Source organism: Oncorhynchus mykiss, chromosome 5, assembly GCF_013265735.2.
Source record: "Oncorhynchus mykiss isolate Arlee chromosome 5, USDA_OmykA_1.1, whole genome shotgun sequence".
Classification (NCBI taxonomy): Eukaryota; Metazoa; Chordata; class Actinopteri; order Salmoniformes; family Salmonidae; genus Oncorhynchus; species Oncorhynchus mykiss.
The window spans coordinates 96,969,567-96,992,608 of record NC_048569.1 but is presented as its reverse complement, the minus strand read 5'-3'; the positions used below and the strand labels follow the sequence as shown (position 1 = coordinate 96,992,608).

General features: G+C 44.4%; 1 protein-coding gene across 6 annotated transcripts in view; it reads right to left on the bottom strand.

Moving 5' to 3' along the window:
• Window positions 1–3,868: 3,868 nt before the first annotated feature.
• The window catches only part of LOC110524860 (histone deacetylase complex subunit SAP130), a 44,734-nt gene continuing 25,560 nt past the window's right edge, over window positions 3,869–23,042 (bottom strand). For 5 of the 6 annotated variants that reach the window (XM_036978940.1, XM_036978943.1, XM_036978941.1 and 2 more), the window contains exons 13-21: window positions 22,756–23,034; window positions 21,046–21,226; window positions 19,790–19,891; window positions 18,314–18,684; window positions 14,416–14,670; window positions 14,146–14,271; window positions 9,471–9,571; window positions 6,778–6,891; window positions 3,869–4,590 (exon numbers count right to left, since the gene is read on the bottom strand). In XM_036978940.1, the coding sequence (XP_036834835.1) occupies window positions 4,432–4,590; window positions 6,778–6,891; window positions 9,471–9,571; window positions 14,146–14,271; window positions 14,416–14,670; window positions 18,314–18,684; window positions 19,790–19,891; window positions 21,046–21,226; window positions 22,756–23,034 (1,688 nt within the window). In that variant the 3' untranslated portion in view covers window positions 3,869–4,431. Of the gene's footprint in view, window positions 4,591–6,777; window positions 6,945–9,470; window positions 9,572–14,145; window positions 14,272–14,415; window positions 14,671–18,313; window positions 18,685–19,789; window positions 19,892–21,045; window positions 21,227–22,755; window positions 23,035–23,042 lie in introns of those variants that run through there. The other variant, XM_036978945.1, reaches the window with a different exon arrangement.

The following is a 23,042-nucleotide window of genomic DNA, read 5'->3' as shown; positions in this document are numbered from 1 at the left end:
TCCAGGACCGAGTTGCACAGGGCGGGGTTCAGACCCGAGGACGCGAGCTAAGTGATGAGCTTGGAGGGTAAATTTGGTACCCTCAAAGCTCATCACTGTTTTTTCTTTGTCATTATTGGGTATTGTGTGTAGTTGATGAGGGGGGAAAAAATGATTTAATCAATTTTAGAATAAGACTAAGGTAACAATATGTGGAAAAAGGCAATACATTCAGAATGCACTGTATGCCTCCAGCAGGCCGTTATTCAGGAAAGATTAACCATCACTCTGCCTCCTCTCCAATCCCAGCTGGCCCAGTTACTCAGGAAAGATTAACCATCACTCTGCCTCCTCTCCAATCCCAGCAGGCCCAGTTATTCAGGAAAGATTAACCATCACTCTGCCTCCTCTCCAATCCCAGCTGGCCCAGTTATTCAGGAAAGATTAACCATCACTCTGCCTCCTCTCCAATCGCAGCTGGCCCAGTTACTCAGGAATGATTAACCATCACTCTGCCTCCTCTCCAATCCCAGCTGGCCCAGTTACTCAGGAAAGATTAACCATCACTCTGCCTCCTCTCCAATCCCAGCAGGCCCAGTTATTCAGGAAAGACTAACCATCACTCTGCCTCCTCTCCAGTCCCAGCTGGCCCAGTTATTCAGGAAAGATTAACCATCACTCTGCCTCCTCTCCAGTCCCAGCAGGCCCAGTTATTCAGGAAAGACGAACCATCACTCTGCCTCCTCTCCAGTCCCAGCTGGCCCAGTTATTCAGGAAAGATTAACCATCACTCTGCCTCCTCTCCAGTCCCAGCTGGCCCAGTTATTCAGGAAAGATTAACCATCACTCTGCCTCCTCTCCAATCCCAGCTGGCCCAGTTACTCAGGAAAGATTAACCATCACTCTGCCTCCTCTCCAATCCCAGCTGGCCCAGTTACTCAGGAAAGATTAACCATCACTCTGCCTCCTCTCCAGTCCCAGTTGGCCCAGTTATTCAGGAAAGATTAACCATCACTCTGCCTCCTCTCCAGTCCCAGCTGGCCCAGTTACTCAGGAAAGACTAACCATCACTCTGCCTCCTCTCCAGTCCCAGCTGGCCCAGTTATTCAGGAAAGCTTTGTTTTGTCGACATTGAGTGAAAGGTTATTTTCCTGACACCACACTCCCAGGGCCCTCACCTCCTCCCTGTAGGCCGTCTCGTCATTATTGGTAATCAGGCCTACTACTGTAGTGTCGTCTGCAAACTTGGTGATTGAGTTGGAGCTGTGCGTGGCTATGCAGTCATGGGTGAACAGGGAGTACAGGAGGGGGCTGGATCTATTGGGGCGGTAAGCAAAATTGAAGTGGGTCTAGGGAGTCAGGTAAGGTAGAGGTGATATGACCATTAACTAGCCTCTCAAAGCACTTCATGATGACATAAGTGAGTTCTACTCTTGAGGATACCAGTAGAATTTCTTTAAACATAAATGCACTGTAAGCTTTCAAAACAAAACAACAACAAAGCAGCCATTTTTATTTCAGTATCAAATCATTTCTGGGTAACAATGGGCTCCGGAGTGGCGCAAGGCACTCCATCTCAGTCCTAGAGGCGTCACTACAGACCCTGGTTCGATTCCAGGCTGAATGACAACTGTCCGTGAATAGGAGTCCCATAGGGCGGCGCAGAATTGGCCCAGCGTCGTCTGGGTTAGGGTTTGGCCCAGCGTCGTCTGGGTTAGGGTTTGGCCCCTGGGTAGGCCATCATTGTAAATAAGAGTTTGTTCTTAACTGACTTGCCTGGTTAAATCAAAAACACCTTACTGTTGATTGGTTTCAATTAAACTGCTAAACAAAGATAGCTTCTTAGCAATTTCTCAATCCAGAACTTTGCTAGGACTGCCTGTGAGTGGTCTGAATGGGGACAGGAAAACTGGTTGTTATTGGCAGAGAGTTTTGGAACTCTTTCTTATTGGTCTATTAGCTAATTTACCCATTGGTGATGTCACCAGGCAGGTCAAAACTCCATCCCATCAAAACAGGCTGATATAAACGGTTCTTACACTAAAAGTTAATTATCATAATGTTCACCATTTTACAGTATTATTCCAATCTCATAGTGTGGAAATATATATATATATATATAAAACACAGGAACATCCTGTTTTTGACTGCACGGGGCCTTTACAACTGCAAAGTTCTCTCTGCCTCATGGCAAAATGTGTAGAATTGCAGAAAATTAACTTAAAAATGGCAAAATTGTATCTACGATGCCAAGAATCGTGCTTTTCAAATGTTTTCCCCGGGCCCGAGACTTGGTTCGTCCAGCCATGAACTGCAGACGTAGGACAAGTAATAGTAGGCTATTTTTTTATTTTTTTATCTCACTTGAGTTGTGTTCTGATTATGAAGGGGGTTCCTGATGAATTTGCTATCACGAAAAGGGGGTCCCTAAGCGTTTCAGAACCCCTGATATAGTCAACTCCACGACAATGGGAACATCCATGGAACAAAACTAGTGTCTTCACAGTACATATAAAACAAAATGACTTGAGAATACCGTTTCCTTGAAGTAGTTTTACTAGAATAACAGAGAACCCATGTACAATAGCTGAATTTTCAGGCCCAGCGTCTGATCATAACATCTGAAAAAGAATCACAACATGTTTTTATGAAGTACAAAACCCCAAAATTAGCAACAACAAAAAAAAAGACAATGGAAAAAAACAAAAAAGTTAAACACTTTCATATTCAACTTCTTTATAATTTGAACAGAAATCAGTTCCTGGCATTGTAGTTACACGACAAGCACAATACTTCCTAAAACCAAACGCATAATGTACGGTCATCAATCACACCATGAAACATTACCCACTACGCTCGTTAGCCATCTCAAAACATTACCCATAATGCTCGTCAGCCATTTCAAAACGTCAGCCATTTCAAAACATTACCCACAATGCTCGTCAGCCATTTCAAAACATTACCCACAATGCTCGTCAGCCATTTCAAAACATTACCCACTATGCTCGTCAGCCATTTCAAAACATTACCCACAATGCTCGTCAGCCATTTCAAAACATTACCCACAATGCTCGTCAGCCATTTCAAAACATCTCTGCATGTAAATCTCTCTATTATACAGACTGTCTCATTCATTATCAAATAAATATCTGAAAACAATAAACACTCCGCCAATATTTTCATAATCGTTAAAGTTCTGCACATACAGTACAATTAAGTCTGTTGGGGGGTGCCCCATCTTCCAATATAAGAAATATATAAAAAATATTGAAACAAAAATGGGCATTTGGCACCACATTGTTTATCACACAGGTAAATGCTGAAAATGGAAACAGAACAGGAAGTTGTAAATAAATATAGCATATTTTAAAGATGAGTCATAAATATTTGATTTCTGCCAGTAGTTGTGAAAGTAACGCCCCAAAGCGAGACATTGTTGAACAAAGTCATCCACTACATACGATGTGTTACAGACTTGTTTTTTTCCCCCCTTCATATCGATGATCTTACCAACTCGTACAACATGTTTGAAGTTTTGTAAGTGCTTACGGTTCCGTTCAACCTCTGCTTTTTTTTTTTTGACAAGAAGTAACTTGAACTGAAAGATACCAAAATAACCTGTAAAATAGGAGAACCGATAGACCTGAGCTCTGTAAAAAAGTAGAACAAAAAAGAAGAAGTGTTGTCTTCCAAATGGCATCCTATTCCCTACGTAGTGCACTACTTTTGTTCAGGACACATAGGGCTCTGGTCAAAAGTAGTGCACTACGTAGGGTATAGGGTTCCATAGGGCTCTAGTCAAAAGTAGTGTACTATATAGGGTGTAGGGTTCCATAGTGCTCTGGTCTAAAGTAGTGCGCTGTATAGGGAATAGGGTTCTATAGGGCTCTGGTCTAAAGTGGTGCACTATATAGGGAATAGGGTTCCATAGGGCTCTAGTCAATAGTAGTGCACTATATATAGGGAATAGGGTTCCATAGGGCTCTGGTCTAAAGTAGTGCACTATATAGGGAATAGGGTGCCATTTGGAAGACAGAGTGTTGAGTCTTCTTCAGTGAGAACATATTCCTAGAGGGATTCCCTCCAGACAGTGAGCTCTGACTGAAGCAACAGGAGGGTTCTTCTAGTTATGTTGTCCAGCCAGCTTCAGTGCTCAGACAGAGATAAGAGGGGTGTGGGTGAGTAGCTGTCATAGTACCAACAGTTCCATCTCTAGCTCCCAGCAGCTCTTCCACCCTGTCCTCCCGTTCGGGCAGGGCAGAGGTGGGTCGTGTTCATTAGGCACGTAAGCAGCAAAAAAAACTAAAACACAAAACAGGGAGGGACTACCCCCTTGACTTATCCACTGAGAAACGTTTACAATTTCTTCTTCCGTTGCAAAACCGGTTTAAAACACATCGCACGCTGTAACGAACAGATCCGTGACGTTGGTGACGGAACAGGAAGTCCAGGCTAGGCCCGATCCTTACGTTTCAGTTGGTTAGACTTTTTGACAGCTCCGTTCTGGTTGAGCAGCTTCAGGACCTTGTCTTTGTGGTCCAGAACCTTCATCATAGTGTCCCGGGCCTCTGTAACCTGGTCCATCACTAGCTTACAACGCTGTATGTTACCCTGCGCACACAGAACCAACATTCAGTTAGGCCTACATGACAACACTGTAGAAGTATCACAAGTATCACACTACTGAGTAGAAAAACAAATTGATGCACTGAAATTGTCTGGACTCCCCCAACTGTGACTGTGACTAAATAAACGTGTGACTTTTGGGTAACATGTGAGAGGATTTCCTCTTGAAGGACAATAACACGTCATCAAGTGCTCAACCAATCAATCAATCGATCGCTTAATCAATCAATCAATCCACCGTACCTGTATGAGTTAACCTATAATGATGACGTGGTTCAGAAAGAGAGTTCTGAATATTGATGTTAACCTTTCTGGTTATGACCTTTTTCTGCAAGACAGAACTTCCAAAGGTGGTGGAGTGGCAAATCTTTTACCAAGGATCACCTTCAGTGCTCGGTTGTCTCCACCAAGTCTGTCCCAAAAGCAATTTGATTTGCTGGTTTTAAGCATTCAACTTTCAAATATCTCTTTGTTGACTGTTGTTGGGTGGTATCATCCACCATCAGAACTGGCCTGTGCCCTACCTGCCCTAAGCTCTCTCCTGGCCCCTTACACTAAGTCTGAATTTGTCCTGCTAGGAGACCTAAACTGGGACATGCTTAAACCACCTGACCAAGTCCTAAAGAAATGGGACTCCCTAAATCTTTCTCAGACTTTTACCAATCCCACAAGGTATGACTCCAAACACCCAGAAAAGGCTAAATCCCCTTGTTGTTATCCTCACATATAATCCTGATAGGTATCAGAGGCAAGGTCATGACCTGGCCTCTGTAAATTGGTATAGAATAAGCTTGATCCCCTCTGTCGAAGATGCTTGGACCTTTTATTTTGATTGTTAACAAACACACCCCCATAAAGAAAATGAGAATTACTCCACCTCAAGAATCACATTTGGCGAAAGGCTCGGGACACGCATACTCAGGTTGACTGGCTCTCGTTCAGGCAAATGAGAAATAAGTGCACTCAGGCTATCCGGAAGGCCAAAGTTAGTTACTTTAAGGAGCAGTTCTCTCTCTGTGGGTCTAACCCCAAGAAGTTCTGGAAAACAGTTAAAGACCTGGAGAATAAACCCTCCTCCTCCCAGCTGCCCATGTCCCTTAATGTTGATGATGTGGTTGTTACTGACAGGAAGCACATGTCCCTTAAAGGTGATGATGTGGTTGTTACTGACAGGAAGCACATGTCCCTTAATGTTGATGATGTGGTTGTTACTGACAAGGAGCACATGTCCCTTAAAGGTGATGATGTGGTTGTTACTGACAGGAAGCACATGTCCCTTAATGTTGATGATGTGGTTGTTACTGACAGGAAGCACATGTCCCTTAATGTTGATGATGTGGTTGTTACTGACAGGAAGCACATGTCCCTTAATGTTGATGATGTGGTTGTTACTGACAGGAAGCACATGTCCCTTAATGTTGATGATGTGGTTGTTACTGACAGGAAGCACATGTCCCTTAATGTTGATGATGTGGTTGTTACTGACAGGAAGCACATGTCCCTTAATGTTGATGATGTGGTTGTTACTGACAGGAAGCACATGTCCCTTAAAGTTGATGATGTGGTTGTTACTGACAAGGAGCACATGTCCCTTAAAGGTGATGATGTGGTTGTTACTGACAGGAAGCACATGTCCCTTAAAGGTGATGATGTGGTTGTTACTGACAGGAAGCACATGTCCCTTAAAGTTGATGATGTGGTTGTTACTGACAAGGAGCACATGTCCCTTAAAGGTGATGATGTGGTTGTTACTGACAGGAAGCACATGTCCCTTAAAGGTGATGATGTGGTTGTTACTGACAGGAAGCACATGTCCCTTAATGTTGATGATGTGGTTGTTACTGACAGGATAATAGATAATAGCATCTTATGCTTTTGCCAAAAAGCCTTTTTGAAATCTGACATGTTGTGTTGCTACCATGCTGTGTTGCTACCATGCTGCCTTGCCATGTTGCTGTCTTAGGTCTCTCTTTATGTAGTGTCTCTTGTCTCTTGTGTTTTGACCTTCATTTTTATTTTTTAATCCCAGCCCCCGTCCCCGCAGGAGGCCCTTTGCCTTTTGATAGGCCGTCATTGTAAATAAGAAGTTGTTCTTCACTGACTTGACTAAATAAAGTATAAATAAAAAATAAATTAAATGTTGTACATGTACTGTTTACTGTCCCCACAAACCTGTATGAGTTCGTTAATGCGGTGCAGCTCGTCGTCGACCCCGGCCCTCTTCTTAGGGATTAGCCCCTCCTGAAGGGAAGTCAGTCTGCTATACACATCATGCTCCAGGTTTGACTAGGGGTCAGAGGTTAGCGGTCAGAGATCAGCCTGGAGGGAAGGTCAGTCTCCTATATATATACACACACACATGTAAATTAATTACTTATAAATCATACAATGTGATTTTCTGGATTATTGTTTTAGATTCCGTCTCTCACAGCTGAAGTGTACCTATGATAAAAATTACAGACCTCTACATGCTTTGTAAGTAGGAAAACCTGCAAAATCGGCAGTGTATCAAATACTTGTTCTACACACTATATATATATATATATATATATATATATATATATATATATATATATATATATATACACACATACATACACACACACACACACACACATACATACATACACACTGAACAAAAATATAAACGCAACATGTAAAGTGTTGGTCCCATGTTTCATGAGCCAGAAAAAAAAAATCCCAGAAATGTTCCGTACGCACAAACAGCTCATCTCTCTCAAATGTTGTGCACACATTTGTTTACATCCCTGTGAGTGAGCATTTCTCCTTTGTCAAGATAATCCATCCACCTGACATTCCATATCGAGAAGCTGATTAAACAGCACGATCATTACACAGGTGCACCTTGTGCTGGGAACAATAAAAGACCACTTTAAAATGTGAAGTTTTGTCACACAACACAATGCCACAGATGTCTCAAGTTTTGAGGGAGCGTGCAATTGGCATGCTGACTGCAGGAATGTCCAACAAAGATGTTGCCAGAGAATTGAATGTTCATTTCTCTACCATGAACTGCCTACAACGTCATTTTAGAGAATTTGGCAGAAGGTCCAACCAACCTCACAACCGCAGACCACGTGTATGGCGTTGTGTGGGCGAGCGGTTTGCTGATGTCAGCGTTGTGAACAGACTGCCCCATGGTGGAGGTGGGGTTATGGTATGGACAGGCATAAGCTACGGACAAACGAATACAATTGCATTTTATCAACGGCAATTTAAATGCACAGAATTATTTTTTATTTAACATATATTTAACTAGGCAAGTCAGTTAAGAACTAATTCTTATTTTCAATGACGGCCTAGGAACAGTTCCCTTGTTCAGGAGCAGAACAACAGATTTTTACCTTGTCAGCTCGGGAATTCAATCTAGCAACCTTTCAGTTATTGGCCCATCGCTCTAACCACCTGCCGCCCCGAGATACACCGTGACGAGATCCTGAGGCAGAGATGCATATCTGTATTCCCAGTCACGTGAAATCCATAGATGAGGACCAGATTAATTTATTTAAAAATATATATATTTTCTCATATGAACTGTAACTCAGTAAAATCTTTGAAATTGTTGCATGTTGCGTTTATATTTTTGTTCAGTGTACATCATGCTCCAGGTTCGACTAGGGGTCAGAGGTTACAGATCGGCTGCTGGAGGGACGTCAGTATGCTATATACATCATGCTCCAGGTTCGACTAGGGGTCAGAGGTTACAGATCGGCTGCTGGAGGGACGTCAGTATGCTATATACATCATGCTCCAGGTTCGACTAGGGGTCAGAGGTTACAGATCGGCTGCTGGAGGGACGTCAGTATGCTATATACATCATGCTCCAGGTTCGACTAGGGGTCAGAGGTTACAGATCGGCTGCTGGAGGGACGTCAGTATGCTATATACATCATGCTCCAGGTTCGACTAGGGGTCAGAGGTTACAGATCGGCTGCTGGAGGGACGTCAGTATGCTATATACATCATGCTCCAGGTTCGACTAGGGGTCAGAGGTTACAGATCGGCTGCTGGAGGGACGTCAGTATGCTATATACATCATGCTCCAGGTTCGACTAGGGGTCAGAGGTTACAGATCGGCTGCTGGAGGGACGTCAGTATGCTATATACATCATGCTCCAGGTTCGACTAGGGGTCAGAGGTTACAGATCGGCTGCTGGAGGGACGTCAGTATGCTATATACATCATGCTCCAGGTTCGACTAGGGGTCAGAGGTTACAGATCGGCTGCTGGAGGGACGTCAGTATGCTATATACATCATGCTCCAGGTTCGACTAGGGGTCAGAGGTTACAGATCGGCTGCTGGAGGGACGTCAGTATGCTATATACATCATGCTCCAGGTTCGACTAGGGGTCAGAGGTTACAGATCGGCTGCTGGAGGGACGTCAGTATGCTATATACATCATGCTCCAGGTTCGACTAGGGGTCAGAGGTTACAGATCGGCTGCTGGAGGGACGTCAGTATGCTATATACATCATGCTCCAGGTTCGACTAGGGGTCAGAGGTTACAGATCGGCTGCTGGAGGGACGTCAGTATGCTATATACATCATGCTCCAGGTTCGACTAGGGGTCAGAGGTTACAGATCGGCTGCTGGAGGGACGTCAGTATGCTATATACATCATGCTCCAGTTTCGACTAGGGGTCAGAACAGGGTTAGAGGTCAGGGGTCAGGGCAAGACTTAAGGGTTTCAACAAGACATTAAAAGGAACATTGACATAAGTACTGCATAATACAAGCTCCAAAATACAAAAGTCACTATTTTTTCACCAATTAAAACGTCACTTAAATGTCCTCCGGTGGCTGCAAATGAGAACTGAGAGATGTATCGCCAACGGCACTCACCAGCTGCATGAGCTGAGCAACACACAAGTGCATCTTCCATCCCTGAGCTCGCCGTGCTACTCCTCTCCGATTGGCCACTTCCTGTAACGACTCCTTCTCCTCTGTAGGAACAGACGCGTAACAGAAGACTACTACGCTGACCCCTGTTTTAACGAAGGCTTCGTAAACACGACATAACTACATTACCTATAACCGTACGTCATGGTTTAGAAATGTGGCATAACCTTGTGCTTTATAAAAAGGGTGACATAAGCACTACTTAAATAAAATACCTTATAAATCATATTAAAATGGAGGCTTCACAAAGCATTTATAACCCATCGTGCATCTTGATAGGGCGTTGAAACGCCAAGAAAGAGGGTTCAATTCCCAGGAACACCCATATACGTAAAAATGGATTCACACATGACTAAGTCGCTTTGGATAAAACAGTCCGCTAAATTGAATATAATTATATTAAAATCTAAAACATTTCTAGGATGGTCAAAACTTCTTTCCCTCCTGGGTGAATAGTCCATGTTAATCCTGACCTCAACTTCCCCCCACAATGCTGTGCTGCAGGATAACTCTAAAGCGCAGTCGTGCACAGCAACAACAACAAAAAACCCGTTGTTGAGGCCTTTTAAAAGCTGTTTTTACTTCATTGAGAGTGACTGGCATTGTGGCCGCCAATGGAACGGGCCAGCAGTACTATTACTCAGAGCCTCATATGAAATGACAAAATATATACATTCTATTGAGCCTACTGAGTATTCCCTTACAATACTTCTACTGCAGCACACCCTGTATGCTGCTCTGAGAGGCGTGTACAGTACCCAGATGATTTGGAGCGGTCCTACAGTACCCAGATGATTTGGAGCGGCCCTACAGTACCCAGATGATTTGGAGCGGTCCTACAGTACCCAGATGATTTGGAGCGGTCCTACAGTACCCAGATGATTTGGAGCGGCCCTACAGTACCCAGATGATTTGGAGCGGTCCTACAGTACCCAGATGATTTGGAGCGGTCCTACAGTACCCAGATGATTTGGAGCGGTCCTACAGTACCCAGATGATTTGGAGCGGTCCTACAGTACCCAGATGATTTGGAGCGGCCCTACAGTACCCAGATGATTTGGAGCGGTCCTACAGTACCCAGATGATTTGGAGCGGTCCTACAGTACCCAGATGATTTGGAGCGGTCCTACAGTACCCAGATGATTTGGAGCGGTCCTACAGTACCCAGATGATTTGGAGCGGCCCTACAGTACCCAGATGATTTGGAGCGGCCCTACAGTACCCAGATGATTTGGAGCGGCCCTACAGTACCCAGATGATTTGGAGCGGTCCTACAGTACCCAGATGATTTGGAGCGGTCCTACAGTACCCAGATGATTTGGAGCGGTCCTACAGTACCCAGATGATTTGGAGCGGTCCTACAGTACCCAGATGATTTGGAGCGGCCCTACAGTACCCAGATGATTTGGAGCGGCCCTACAGTACCCAGATGATTTGGAGCGGCCCTACAGTACCCAGATGATTTGGAGCGGTCCTACAGTACCCAGATGATTTGGAGCGGTCCTACAGTACCCAGATGATTTGGAGCGGTCCTACAGTACCCTGAGACTACTGCACCAGGTATTCCTCTTCTGTTCCCATGCTGGACACCAGGGCTTGATTACAACCTGTTACAATGTTGCCAACATGGCTGATCTTTCAGCAGGGGGAGTGGACGTGTTGAAGACCTGACTGGGTCCAGCACCGTGTGGTATAGATAGTTAAAGACCTGACTGGGTCCAGCACCGTGTGGTATAGATAGTTAAAGACCTGACTGGGTCCAGCACCGTGTGGTATAGATAGTTAAAGACCTGACTGGGTCCAGCACCGTGTGGTATAGATAGTTAAAGACCTGACTGGGTCCAGCACCGTGTGGTATAGATAGTTAAAGACCTGACTGGGTCCAGCACCGTGTGGTATAGATAGTTAAAGACCTGACTGGGTCCAACACCGTGTGGTATAGATAGTTAAAGACCTGACTGGGTCCAGCACCGTGTGGTATAGATAGTTAAAGACCTGACTGGGTCCAGCACCGTGTGGTATAGATAGTTAAAGACCTGACTGGGTCCAGCACCGTGTGGTATAGATAGTTAAAGACCTGACTGGGTCCAGCACCGTGTGGTATAGATAGTTAAAGACCTGACTGGGTCCAGCACCGTGTGGTATAGATAGTTAAAGACCTGACTGGGTCCAGCACCGTGTGGTATAGATAGTTAAAGACCTGACTGGGTCCAGCACCGTGTGGTATAGATAGTTAAAGACCTGACTGGGTCCAGCACCGTGTGGTATAGATAGTTAAAGACCTGACTGGGTTCAGCACCGTGTGGTATAGATAGTTAAAGACCTGACTGGGTTCAGCACCGTGTGGTATAGATAGTTAAAGACCTGACTGGGTCCAGCACCGTGTGGTATAGATAGTTATAGACCTGACTGGGTCCAGCACCGTGTGGTATAGATAGTTAAAGACCTGACTGGGTCCAGCACCGTGTGGTATAGATAGTTAAAGACCTGACTGGGTCCAGTACCGTGTGGTATAGATAGTTAAAGACCTGACTGGGTCCAGCACCGTGTGGTATAGATAGTTAAAGACCTGACTGGGTCCAGCACCGTGTGGTATAGATAGTTAAAGACCTGACTGGGTCCAACACCGTGTGGTATAGATAGTTAAAGACCTGACTGGGTCCAGCACCGTGTGGTATAGATAGTTAAAGACCTGACTGGGTCCAGCACCGTGTGGTATAGATAGTTAAAGACCTGACTGGGTCCAGCACCGTGTGGTATAGATAGTTAAAGACCTGACTGGGTCCAGCACCGTGTGGTATAGATAGTTAAAGACCTGACTGGGTCCAGCACCGTGTGGTATAGATAGTTAAAGACCTGACTGGGTCCAGCACCGTGTGGTATAGATAGTTATAGACCTGACTGGGTCCAGCACCGTGTGGTATAGATAGTTAAAGACCTGACTGGGTCCAGCACCGTGTGGTATAGATAGTTAAAGACCTGACTGGGTCCAGCACCGTGTGGTATAGATAGTTAAAGACCTGACTGGGTCCAGGTATGGTGTGTTTGTGTAGTGAGGAACATGTAACTTTCAATTTTTTTAGTTTGGGGGCTTTCATCAAGGGAAGTGTTTTAGTTTGGGGGCTTTCATTACGGTGTTTCTTAAGGTTGGGGGCTTTCTTTACAGTGTTTCTTAAGGTTGGGGGCTTTCATTATGGTGTTTCTTTAGGTTGGGGGCTTTCATCAAGGTTAGTGTTTTAGGTTGGGGGCTTTCATCACGGTAAGTGTTTTAGGTTGGGGGCTTTCATCACGGTAAGTGTTTTAAGGTTGGGGGCTTTCATCAAGGTGTTTCTTTAGGTTGGGGGCTTTCATTACGGTGTTTCTTTAGGTTTGTAGGGCTTTCATCAAGGGAAGTGTTTTAGGTTGGGGGCTTTCATCAAGGTGTTTCTTTAGGTTGGGGGCTTTCATCAAGGTGTTTCTTTAGGTTGGGGGCTTTCATCAAGGTGTTTCTTTAGGTTGGGGGCTTTCATCAAGGTGTTTCTTTAGGTTGGGGGCTTTCATCAAGGTGTTTCTTTAGGTTGGGGGCTTTCATCAAGGTGTTTCTGCACCTGGTTCCCACTAACATACCCCGTTCAAAGACACTTCCATCTCGAGGCTTAAAAATCCTTCTTTACCCCGTCTCCTCCCCTTCATCTACACTGATTGAAGTAGATTTAATAAATTACATCAATAGGCGATCATAGCTTTCACCTGGTCAGCCTATGTCGTGTTTTGTAATACTCAGTGTATAAGCCTGGGATATCAACCAATCAGAAGTGGCCTTAGTGGGAGTAACCATAGAATTGTATAGGAGTGACCTTACTGAGTAAAGGATTTGTCAGGCACTAGTTAACACAGTCAAAAAGTCAGAATACTTGCTAAACTCTTGCGCATTTCCACAAAATGTTAGTTTACATGTAACAGTAACTAATAAAGGCCAGGTTTTATGCGTTGGGTCCATCAGACCTTCCGCACACTTGGGTGGAAGTGTCTGGGAACGAGAAGAGCTGTAATGTGACTAACATCACTTGACGTTAAAGAGTGTGCCGTCCTTCAGCGCAACACCTCACCCTTTATGAAGCACACGATTATATCACAGTTGACATAGTGGGTTACGTCACATTTGACATTGGTGATCGCATCACTCAGTTATGCCACATTTATGAACCCTTTGTAAAGCCTGACGTACGGTTACGGATGCTTTGTAACACATTTATGTAGTGCTTATGAAGGCATTATGAAGCCTTTATAAGCTGAACGTCATTTAAAGCAGGACCTAAAAGCTCATACATGCTTATAAACAACTTATCCTCTGACATAGACAACCAGAGTTCTAAATCAGTAATGAAAATAACTTAATAGTAACATACTTAGAGCGACATAATATTAGAAGCCTCATAATAACACATTATAAAGGCTCACACATGCTTATAACACCTTATATGCGTTCCAGAACATATTTAATAAAATACACTATGTCTGCTAGTCAGAACCTCTTCATAAAATGTTTTAAAAAAAGGACGTTCTGAGAAATTATTATTATTTTTTTTTTAAAGAGCATACGTTTTTTGTTCAGCGTTCTGATTGGACCAATACTGACCTTTGATCCGGATGTCGCTGTACCTCTGGAAGTGGTGATAGGCTGCCTTCCAGGGGTTCCTATAGTGACGCAGCAGAGTGACAGGTGGGCGCGGCCTGACAGGGACGTAACGCACCCCTTCCTCATCTGAGAGAGATCACAGCAAAGCACTAGTATCAGAATTGATACCAACTTGGAATTTCACTTGACTCCCTGATTTGACTGAACTGAAATGGAATCGACCCCACCGTGGTGAGTGCCACTGGGCATGGTTTAGTGGTATCCACCCACCCACATACTCTCTGGGAGGGGACTCTCTCCTCTTAGCCCTGCTGCCCAGGGGCCTGTGGCCCATAGCCCTGTCCTCATCTGTACTGTTGGTCTCCAGCATTTCAGTCTCTTCTGTGGAAATTACGTGCTGCTGTTTGCGGGGCTTCTTCCTGGGGGAGGCACCAGGAACCAGGTCCCCTGAGGAGGGGGTCCCGTGAAGGGACCCGGCCTGGCGGGGCTGGGTGATGAGGCCTGAGTTCGTCGAGGGCTGGGGCACTGAGGAGAGGAGAGGAGTGGGGGGGGGGGGGGGGGGGCAGACATGTAAATCACAGTACAGGCATGTCCAACCAGTTTTATTTCCTTGTTTAAGAAAGATAGATGGGACTGGGGAGCTTTCACAGTGAATCTTTCCTGGAATCCTTACATTAAGCGTTGGCGATGTCTAGAATGACACATCGTCCAGTCATTGATATATGATAGCATTGTGTATTTTGGTTTTCTTAGAGAGGGGGGGGGGGGAGAATTTAATATGCAGTATAATTTGGTGCATAATGTCATTCTTATTTAAAATGGTTACAAAAGCCAAAAACAATCTCATTAAATAAATGTTTTAAAACATGTATTAGGCCTAGATATTGTTTTTGGGGGTCAATGCTGCAGAATGATTTTCCCATTGGTGGGGCTGTTTCACTTGTCCATAAGAACACTCAAGATATCAGTTATGTTAGCCTTTTATAAACTGATATTATAGCCGTATCAAGTGTAGGCTATTGTTATTTCATCTTGATAATCTGGGTAAACACAGACGCCTGCCTTTACTGAGTAACTATAGAAAAGCCTGTCTTAGTAACTATAGTACAGCTTGCCTTCACTGAGTAACTATAGAAAAGCCTGTCTTAGTAACTATAGTACAGCCTGCCTGAGTAACTATAGTACAGCCTGCCTTAGTAACTATAGTACAGCCTGCCTTAGTAACTATAGTGAAGCCTGTCTTAGTAACTATAGTACAGCCTGCCTGAGTAACTATGGTGAAGCCTGTCTTAGTAACTATAGTACAGCCTGCCTGAGTAACTATAGTGAAGCCTCTCTTAGTAACTATAGTACAGCCTGCCTTAGTAACTATAGTACAGCCTGCCTTAGTAACTATAGTACAGCCTGTCTTAGTAACTATAGTACAGCCTGCCTTAGTAACTATAGTGCAGTCTGCCTTCACTGAGTAACTATAGTGCAGTCTGCCTTCACTGAGTAACTATAGTACAGCCTGCCTTAGTAACTATAGTATAGCCTGTCTTAGTAACTATAGTACAGCCTGCCTGAGTAACTATATAGTGCAGCCTGCCTTAGTAACTATGGTGCAGCCTGCCTTCACTGAGTAACTATAGTACAGCCTGCCTTAGTAACTATAGTATAGCCTGTCTTAGTAACTATAGTACAGCCTGCCTGAGTAACTAGAGTACAGCCTGCCTTAGTAACTATAGTGCAGTCTGCCTTCACTGAGTAACTATAGTACAGCCTGCCTTAGCAACTATAGTATAGCCTGCCTTAGTAACTATAGTACAGCCTGCCTTAGTAACTATAGTGCAGCCTGCCTTAGTAACTATAGTGTAGCCTGCCTTAGTAACTATAGTGCAGCCTGCCTTAGTAACTATAGTGCAGTCTGCCTTCACTGAGTAACTATAGTACAGCCTGCCTTAGTAACTATAGTATAGCCTGCCTTAGTAACTATAGTACAGCCTGCCTTAGTAACTATAGTGCAGCCTGCCTTAGTAACTATAGTGTAGCCTGCCTTAGTAACTATAGTGCAGCCTGCCTTAGTAACTATAGTGCAGTCTGCCTTCACTGAGTAACTATAGTGCAGCCTGCCTTAGTAACTATAGTGCATCCTGTCTTAGTAACTATAGTGTAGCCTGCCTTAGTAACTATAGTGCATCCTGCCTTAGTAACTATAGTGTAGCCTGCCTTAGTAACTATAGTACAGCCTGCCTTAGTAACTATAGTGCATCCTACCTTAGTAACTATAGTATAGCCTGCCTTAGTAACTATAGTATAGCCTGTCTTAGTAACTATAGTATAGCCTGCCTTAGTAACTATAGTGCATCCTGCCTTAGTAACTATAGTGTAGCCTGCCTTAGTAACTATAGTACAGCCTGCCTTAGTAACTATAGTGCATCCTGCCTTAGTAACTATAGTGTAGCCTGCCTTAGTAATTATAGTGCAGTCTGCCTTCACTGAGTAACTATAGTACAGCCTGCCTGAGTAACTATAGTGCAGCCTGCCTTAGTAACTATAGTACAGCCTGCCTTAGTAACTATAGTACAACCTGCCTTAGTAACTATAGTGCATCCTGTCTTAGTAACTATAGTACAACCTGCCTTAGTAACTATAGTACAGCCTGCCTTCACTGAGTAACTATAGTGCATCCTGTCTTAGTAACTATAGTACAACCTGCCTTAGTAACTATAGTACAGCCTGCCTTCACTGAGTAACTATAGTGCATCCTGTCTTAGTAACTATAGTACAACCTGCCTTAGTAACTATAGTACAGCCTGCCTTCACTGAGTAACTATAGTGCAGCCTGCCTTAGTAACTATAGTACATCCTGCCTTAGTAACTATAGTACAACCTGCCTTAGTAACTATAGTGCATCCTGTCTTAGTAACTATAGTACAACCTGCCTTAGTAACTATAGTACAGCCTGCCTTCACTGAATAACTATAGTGCAGCCTGCCTTAGTAACTATAGTACAGCCTGCCTGAGTAACTATAGTACAGCCTGCCTTAGTAACTATAGTACAGCCTGCCTTAGTAACTATAGTACAGCCTGCCTGAGTAACTATAGTATAGCCTGTCTTAGTAACTATAGTACATCCTGTCTTAGTAACTATAGTACAACCTGCCTTAGTAACTATAGTACAGCCTGCCTTAGTAACTATAGTGCAGCCTGCCTTAGTAACTATAGTGCAGCCTGCCTTAGTAACTATAGTGTAGCCTGCCTTAGTAACTATAGTGCAGCCTGCCTTAGTAACTATAGTGCAGTCTGCCTTCACTGAGTAACTATAGTACAGCCTGCCTTAGTAACTATAGTGCAGTCTGCCTTAGTAACTATAGTACAGCCTGCCTGAGTAACTATAGTACAGCCTGCCTTAGTAACTATAGTGCAGCCTGCCTTAGTAACTATAGTACAGCCTGCCTTAGTAACTATAGTGCAGTCTGCCTTCACTGAGTAACTATAGTGCATCCTGTCTTAGTAACTATAGTACAGCCTGCCTTAGTAACTATAGTGCAGCCTGCCTTCACTGAGTAACTATAGTGCAGCCTGCCTGAGTAACTATAGTGCAGCCTGCCTGAGTAACTATAGTATAGCCTGTCTTAGTAACTATAGTATAGCCTGCCTTCACTGAGTAACTATAGTGCAGTCTGCCTTCACTGAGTAACTATAGTGCAGCCTGCCTTAGTAACTATAGTATAGCCTGTCTTAGTAACTATAGTATAGCCTGCCTTCACTGAGTAACTATAGTGCAGTCTGCCTTCACTGAGTAACTATAGTGCATCCTGTCTTAGTAACTATAGTACAGCCTGCCTTAGTAACTATAGTACAGCCTGCCTTCACTGAGTAATTATAGTGCAGTCTGCCTTCACTGAGTAACTATAGTACAGCCTGCCTGAGTAACTATAGTGCAGCCTGCCTTAGTAACTATAGTATAGCCTGTCTTAGTAACTATAGTACAGCCTGCCTGAGTAACTATAGTGCAGCCTGCCTTAGTAACTATAGTATAGCCTGTCTTAGTAACTATAGTACAGCCTGCCTTCACTGAGTAACTATAGTGCAGCCTGTCTTAGTAACTATAGTGCAAGGCAAGGAGAAAGGGCGTGATGTATTACGGAAAGACGAATTGAGATGGAAACGTTCCCACAGTTACCTGGTTGATACATCTCCATAGACTCCGCCTCCTGCTTGATTTTGACACCTGTGTGGGCGGAACCTCCGCTGCATGCTGCCGTGCTACTGGCTGCGGGCTGGGTGGGGGAGGCGACAGTATTGGCCATGGAGGCGGGGCCAGGGGGTGTCACAGCCATGGCGGCCGACAGGGCAGAGAGGTGGGTATTGGAGCTGGGCTGGGAGGGGGGTGGAGGACCACGGGGGGCCAGCAGGTTGGAGGGGATAGCCTGGGCTGGGGAGGAGACCGCCTGCTGCTCCACTCCTCCCTGGGAGGGTAGAGTCTCCACTGCACCCATGACTAGGACTGGAGGAGCCAACATGGTCATGTGACCCTCTGCTTTAGGCTTCACTCTGACAGGGAGAGAGAGAGGCTTGTTAATTAAGACTCACTCAGAGAGAGAGAGAGAGAGAGAGAGAGAGGCTTGTTAATTAAGACTCACTCAGAGAGAGAGAGAGAGAGAGAGAGGTATGTTAGACTCTGACAGAGAGATGTTAGAGTCACTCAGAGAGAGAGAGAGGTATGTTAGACTCTGACAGAGAGATGTTAGAGTCACTCAGAGAGAGAGAGAGGTATGTTAGACCCTGAAAGAGAGATGTTAGATCTAGACAATAGCGTGCCATCTAGGAAATATTTGTTTTATTTAACCAGACGGGGGCTGGGATAAAAAAAATAAAAAATAAATAACATATAAATATAGGACAAAATACACATCTTGACAAGAGAGACAACAACATGGCAAGGCAGACAACACAGCATGGTAGCAACACAGCAACAACATGGTAGCAGCACAACATGACAACGACATGGTAGCAACACAGCATGACAACAACACGGTAGCAACACAGCATGACAGTAACACGGTAGCAACACAGCATGACAGTAACACGGTAGCAACACAGCATGACAGTAACACGGTAGCAACACAGCATGACAACAACACGGTAGCAACACAGCATGACAGTAACACGGTAGAAACACAGCATGGTAGCAACACAGCAACAACATGGTAGCAGCACAACATGACAACGACATGGTAGCAACACAGCATGACAACAACATGGTAGCATCACAGCATGACAGTAACACGGTAGCAACACAGCATGACAGTAACACGGTAGCAACACAGCATGACAACAACACGGTAGCAACACAACATGACAACAACACGGTAGCAACACAACATGACAACAACACGGTAGCAACACAACATGCCAACAACGTGGTAGCAACACAGCATGACAACAACATGGTAGCAACACAACACGGTAGCAGCATAAAACATGGTACAAACATTATTGAGCCCAGACAACAACGCAAACGTCAAGAAGTTAGAGACAACAATAAATCACACAAAGCAGCCATGTAGGATGACATCTAGGAGGCAGTCTAAACCCATTACAGGACATGCATGACCCAGGCTTTGAATGAATGATTAATTATTCTCTGAGGGCTCACCCTGCAGGTCTTGGTGGTCCTGCGCCTCTCACTCCTCCCTCCACTCTGCTGCTGGTAGCCTCACCAGGCCCTGCCGGGATCAGATTCTTACCAACACCACACCTAAACAAACACACACACACACACACACACACACGTTAGGCTGGTCGATATCGAATTCATTTGAATGTATGTTTTGAACGTTCCAAATGCGAATCGCAACAATCAAGTTATTTATTTATTTTCTCCTTCTGTTTTTATGAGCGTTTATGTCATTTATTTGGGCTCGTCTCCGTCCCCCCTTCTGCTCTGTGGTCACCAAGCCCCTCCAGCATTTCAGTCCCACACTGTAACGTGCTAGCTGTCTAGTCTTGTGTTTTAGATATTTGCAACAAGCACCAAAAAAAAAATAGTCATTAATATAAGCAATTGGGGCAACTTGTTCTAACTCAGATAAATAAGCATCATCTTTTTTCCCCAGACAGGCCAGTTGATTTCAACATGTAAACAAAGTGACCCAGGCTGTGTTGTTCAGAGACCAGACAGAAGGACAGTGTATTCACAATTGTTCAACTGTTCTATCTTGTTAGCGAGCAAAAAGATTCAAGTTGGCTAGACTTTAAATATAAAAGACGAGCTGGCTTCTCACTGGCACCGTTGGTATGGGCTTGAGAGATTGTTAATGAACAGGGCTCCAAACCTTTTCACTCAGCCCCCCCTTCCGGCATCGGGGAACATCCCGGCCCCCACCACGTCTATTTCTATGGGCACAAGCACTGTTTATGACACCAACTGTTCACCCCCCCCTCCCTCTTGTTGGCGGAGAGAACATTTTGCAGTTTTAAAGCAAATTTTCTTGCAATTCTACACATTCTGTCATGTGGTGCAGAGAACACTTTGCAGTTTTAAAGCTAATTTTCTTGCAATTCTATATGTTTTGCCATGTCTAATGTGTATTCATGCGACATTTGAGTAACTTGAATAATACAACAAAATATATGGGCTTTAAAAAAACAACGTTAGCTGACATGGGCTAGTTGATCTGGACATTTCTGACACGTTTGAAATATCTCTCTAGGTTCCCGCGCCCCCCGCCGATTCAGTAGGTGGTGTTCAGCAGGCCTGACACAGAAGACAACAATGAGGTCCTATCTAAACTGTTTTATTACACAGTTCCCTAATGAACATGACCCTGGGCTCAGAGGCTCAGTCACCCTTCAATGGCTGGCAGATTGATTGATTGATTGATTGATTAATTGACCGGCTGATTGACTCACCCCTCATTGGCTGGCTTCTTGCGGAGGATGCTGGGTCGAGGGGAAGAGACCAAAGTGGGCCCTCCGCCTCCTACTCCGCCCTGGGGGTGTGTCTGTACCATGGTAGCAACGGGCTGTGCGGCGCCAAACGGGCTGCCCATAGGAGCAGCTACAAACGTACTGCCGTCAGCCAATACCATCCCTGTAGAACAGACACAGGTTCTTATCATCATAGATTCAACCAATTACCATCCCTGTAGAACAGACACAGGTTCTTATCATCATTGATTCAACCAATTACCATCCCTGTAGAACAGACACAGGTTCTTATCATCAGCTATAGATTCGACCAATTACCATCCCTGTAGAACAGACACAGGTTCTTATCATGAGCTATAGATTCAACCAATTACCATCCCTGTAGAACAGACAGGTTATTATCATCAGCTATAGATTCAACCAATTACCATCCCTGTAGAACAGACACAGGTTATTATCAACAGCTATAGATTCAACCAATTACCATCCCTGTAGAACAGACACAGGTTCTTATCATGAGCTATAGATTCAACCAATTACCATCCCTGTAGAACAGACAGGTTATTATCATCAGCTATAGATTCAACCAATTACCATCCCTGTAGAACAGACACAGGTTATTATCAACAGCTATAGATTCAACCAATTACCATCCCTGTAGAACAGACACAGGTTCTTATCATGAGCTATAGATTCAACCAATTACCATCCCTGTAGAACAGACAGGTTATTATCATCAGCTATAGATCCAACCAATTACCATCCCTGTAGAACAGACACAGGTTATTATCAACAGCTATAGATTCAACCAATTACCATCCCTGTAGAACAGACACAGGTTCTTATCATGAGCTATAGATTCAACCAATAACCATCCCTGTAGAACAGACACAGGTTCTTATCATGAGCTATAGATTCAACCAATTACCATCCCTGTAGAACAGACACAGGTTCTTATCATGAGCTATAGATTCAACCAATTACCATCCCTGTAGAACAGACACAGGTTATTATCAACAGCTATAGATTCAACCAATTACCATCCCTGTAGAACAGACACAGGTTATTATCAACAGCTATAGATTCAACCAATTACCATCCCTGTAGAACAGACATAGGTTCTTATCATGAGCTATAGATTCAACCAATAACCATCCCTGTAGAACAGACACAGGTTCTTATCATGAGCTATAGATTCAACCAATTACCATCCCTGTAGAACAGACACAGGTTCTTATCATGAGCTATAGATTCAACCAATTACCATCCCTGTAGAACAGACACAGGTTCTTATCATGAGCTATAGATTCAACCAATTACCATCCCTGTAGAACAGACACAGGTTCTTATCATGAGCTATAGATTCAACCAATTACCATCCCTGTAGAACAGACACAGGTTCTTATCATGAGCTATAGATTCAACCAATTACCATCCCTGTAGAACAGACACAGGTTCTTATCATGAGCTATAGATTCAACCAATTACCATCCCTGTAGAACAGACACAGGTTCTTATCATGAGCTATAGATTCGACCAATTACCATCCAATACCATCACCTTCAGCAGACGCTTTTATCCAAACACATATTTCCGTACAATATTTTCAGTATGTGTTTTCGGGTCCCTGTGAGTCATATTCAATAAGCGGCTTCTTGAGGCCATGTTTAGCGTTAGTGTACTGTAAATTACCAGATGGTTTGGCCTCAGGCTGCTGCCCTGCGATTGGTGCCTGCTGAATCCCCTGTGTGCCGATTGGACCGGAGCTATGTAACCCCTGCACTCCCATTGGTGCAGGCTGGATGCCCTGGGCTCCAATTGGTTGAGGCTGGATTCCCTGGGTGCTGATTTGTGCAGACTGTAGACCAATCCTGTCCACGGCCATCAGCTGCATGGGGTTGAGGTGAACGGTAGTGGCCACGGCCACAGCAGGCTGGCTGGGCAGAGCAGAGCTCGGGGTCTGGGGCGTCACTGAGGAG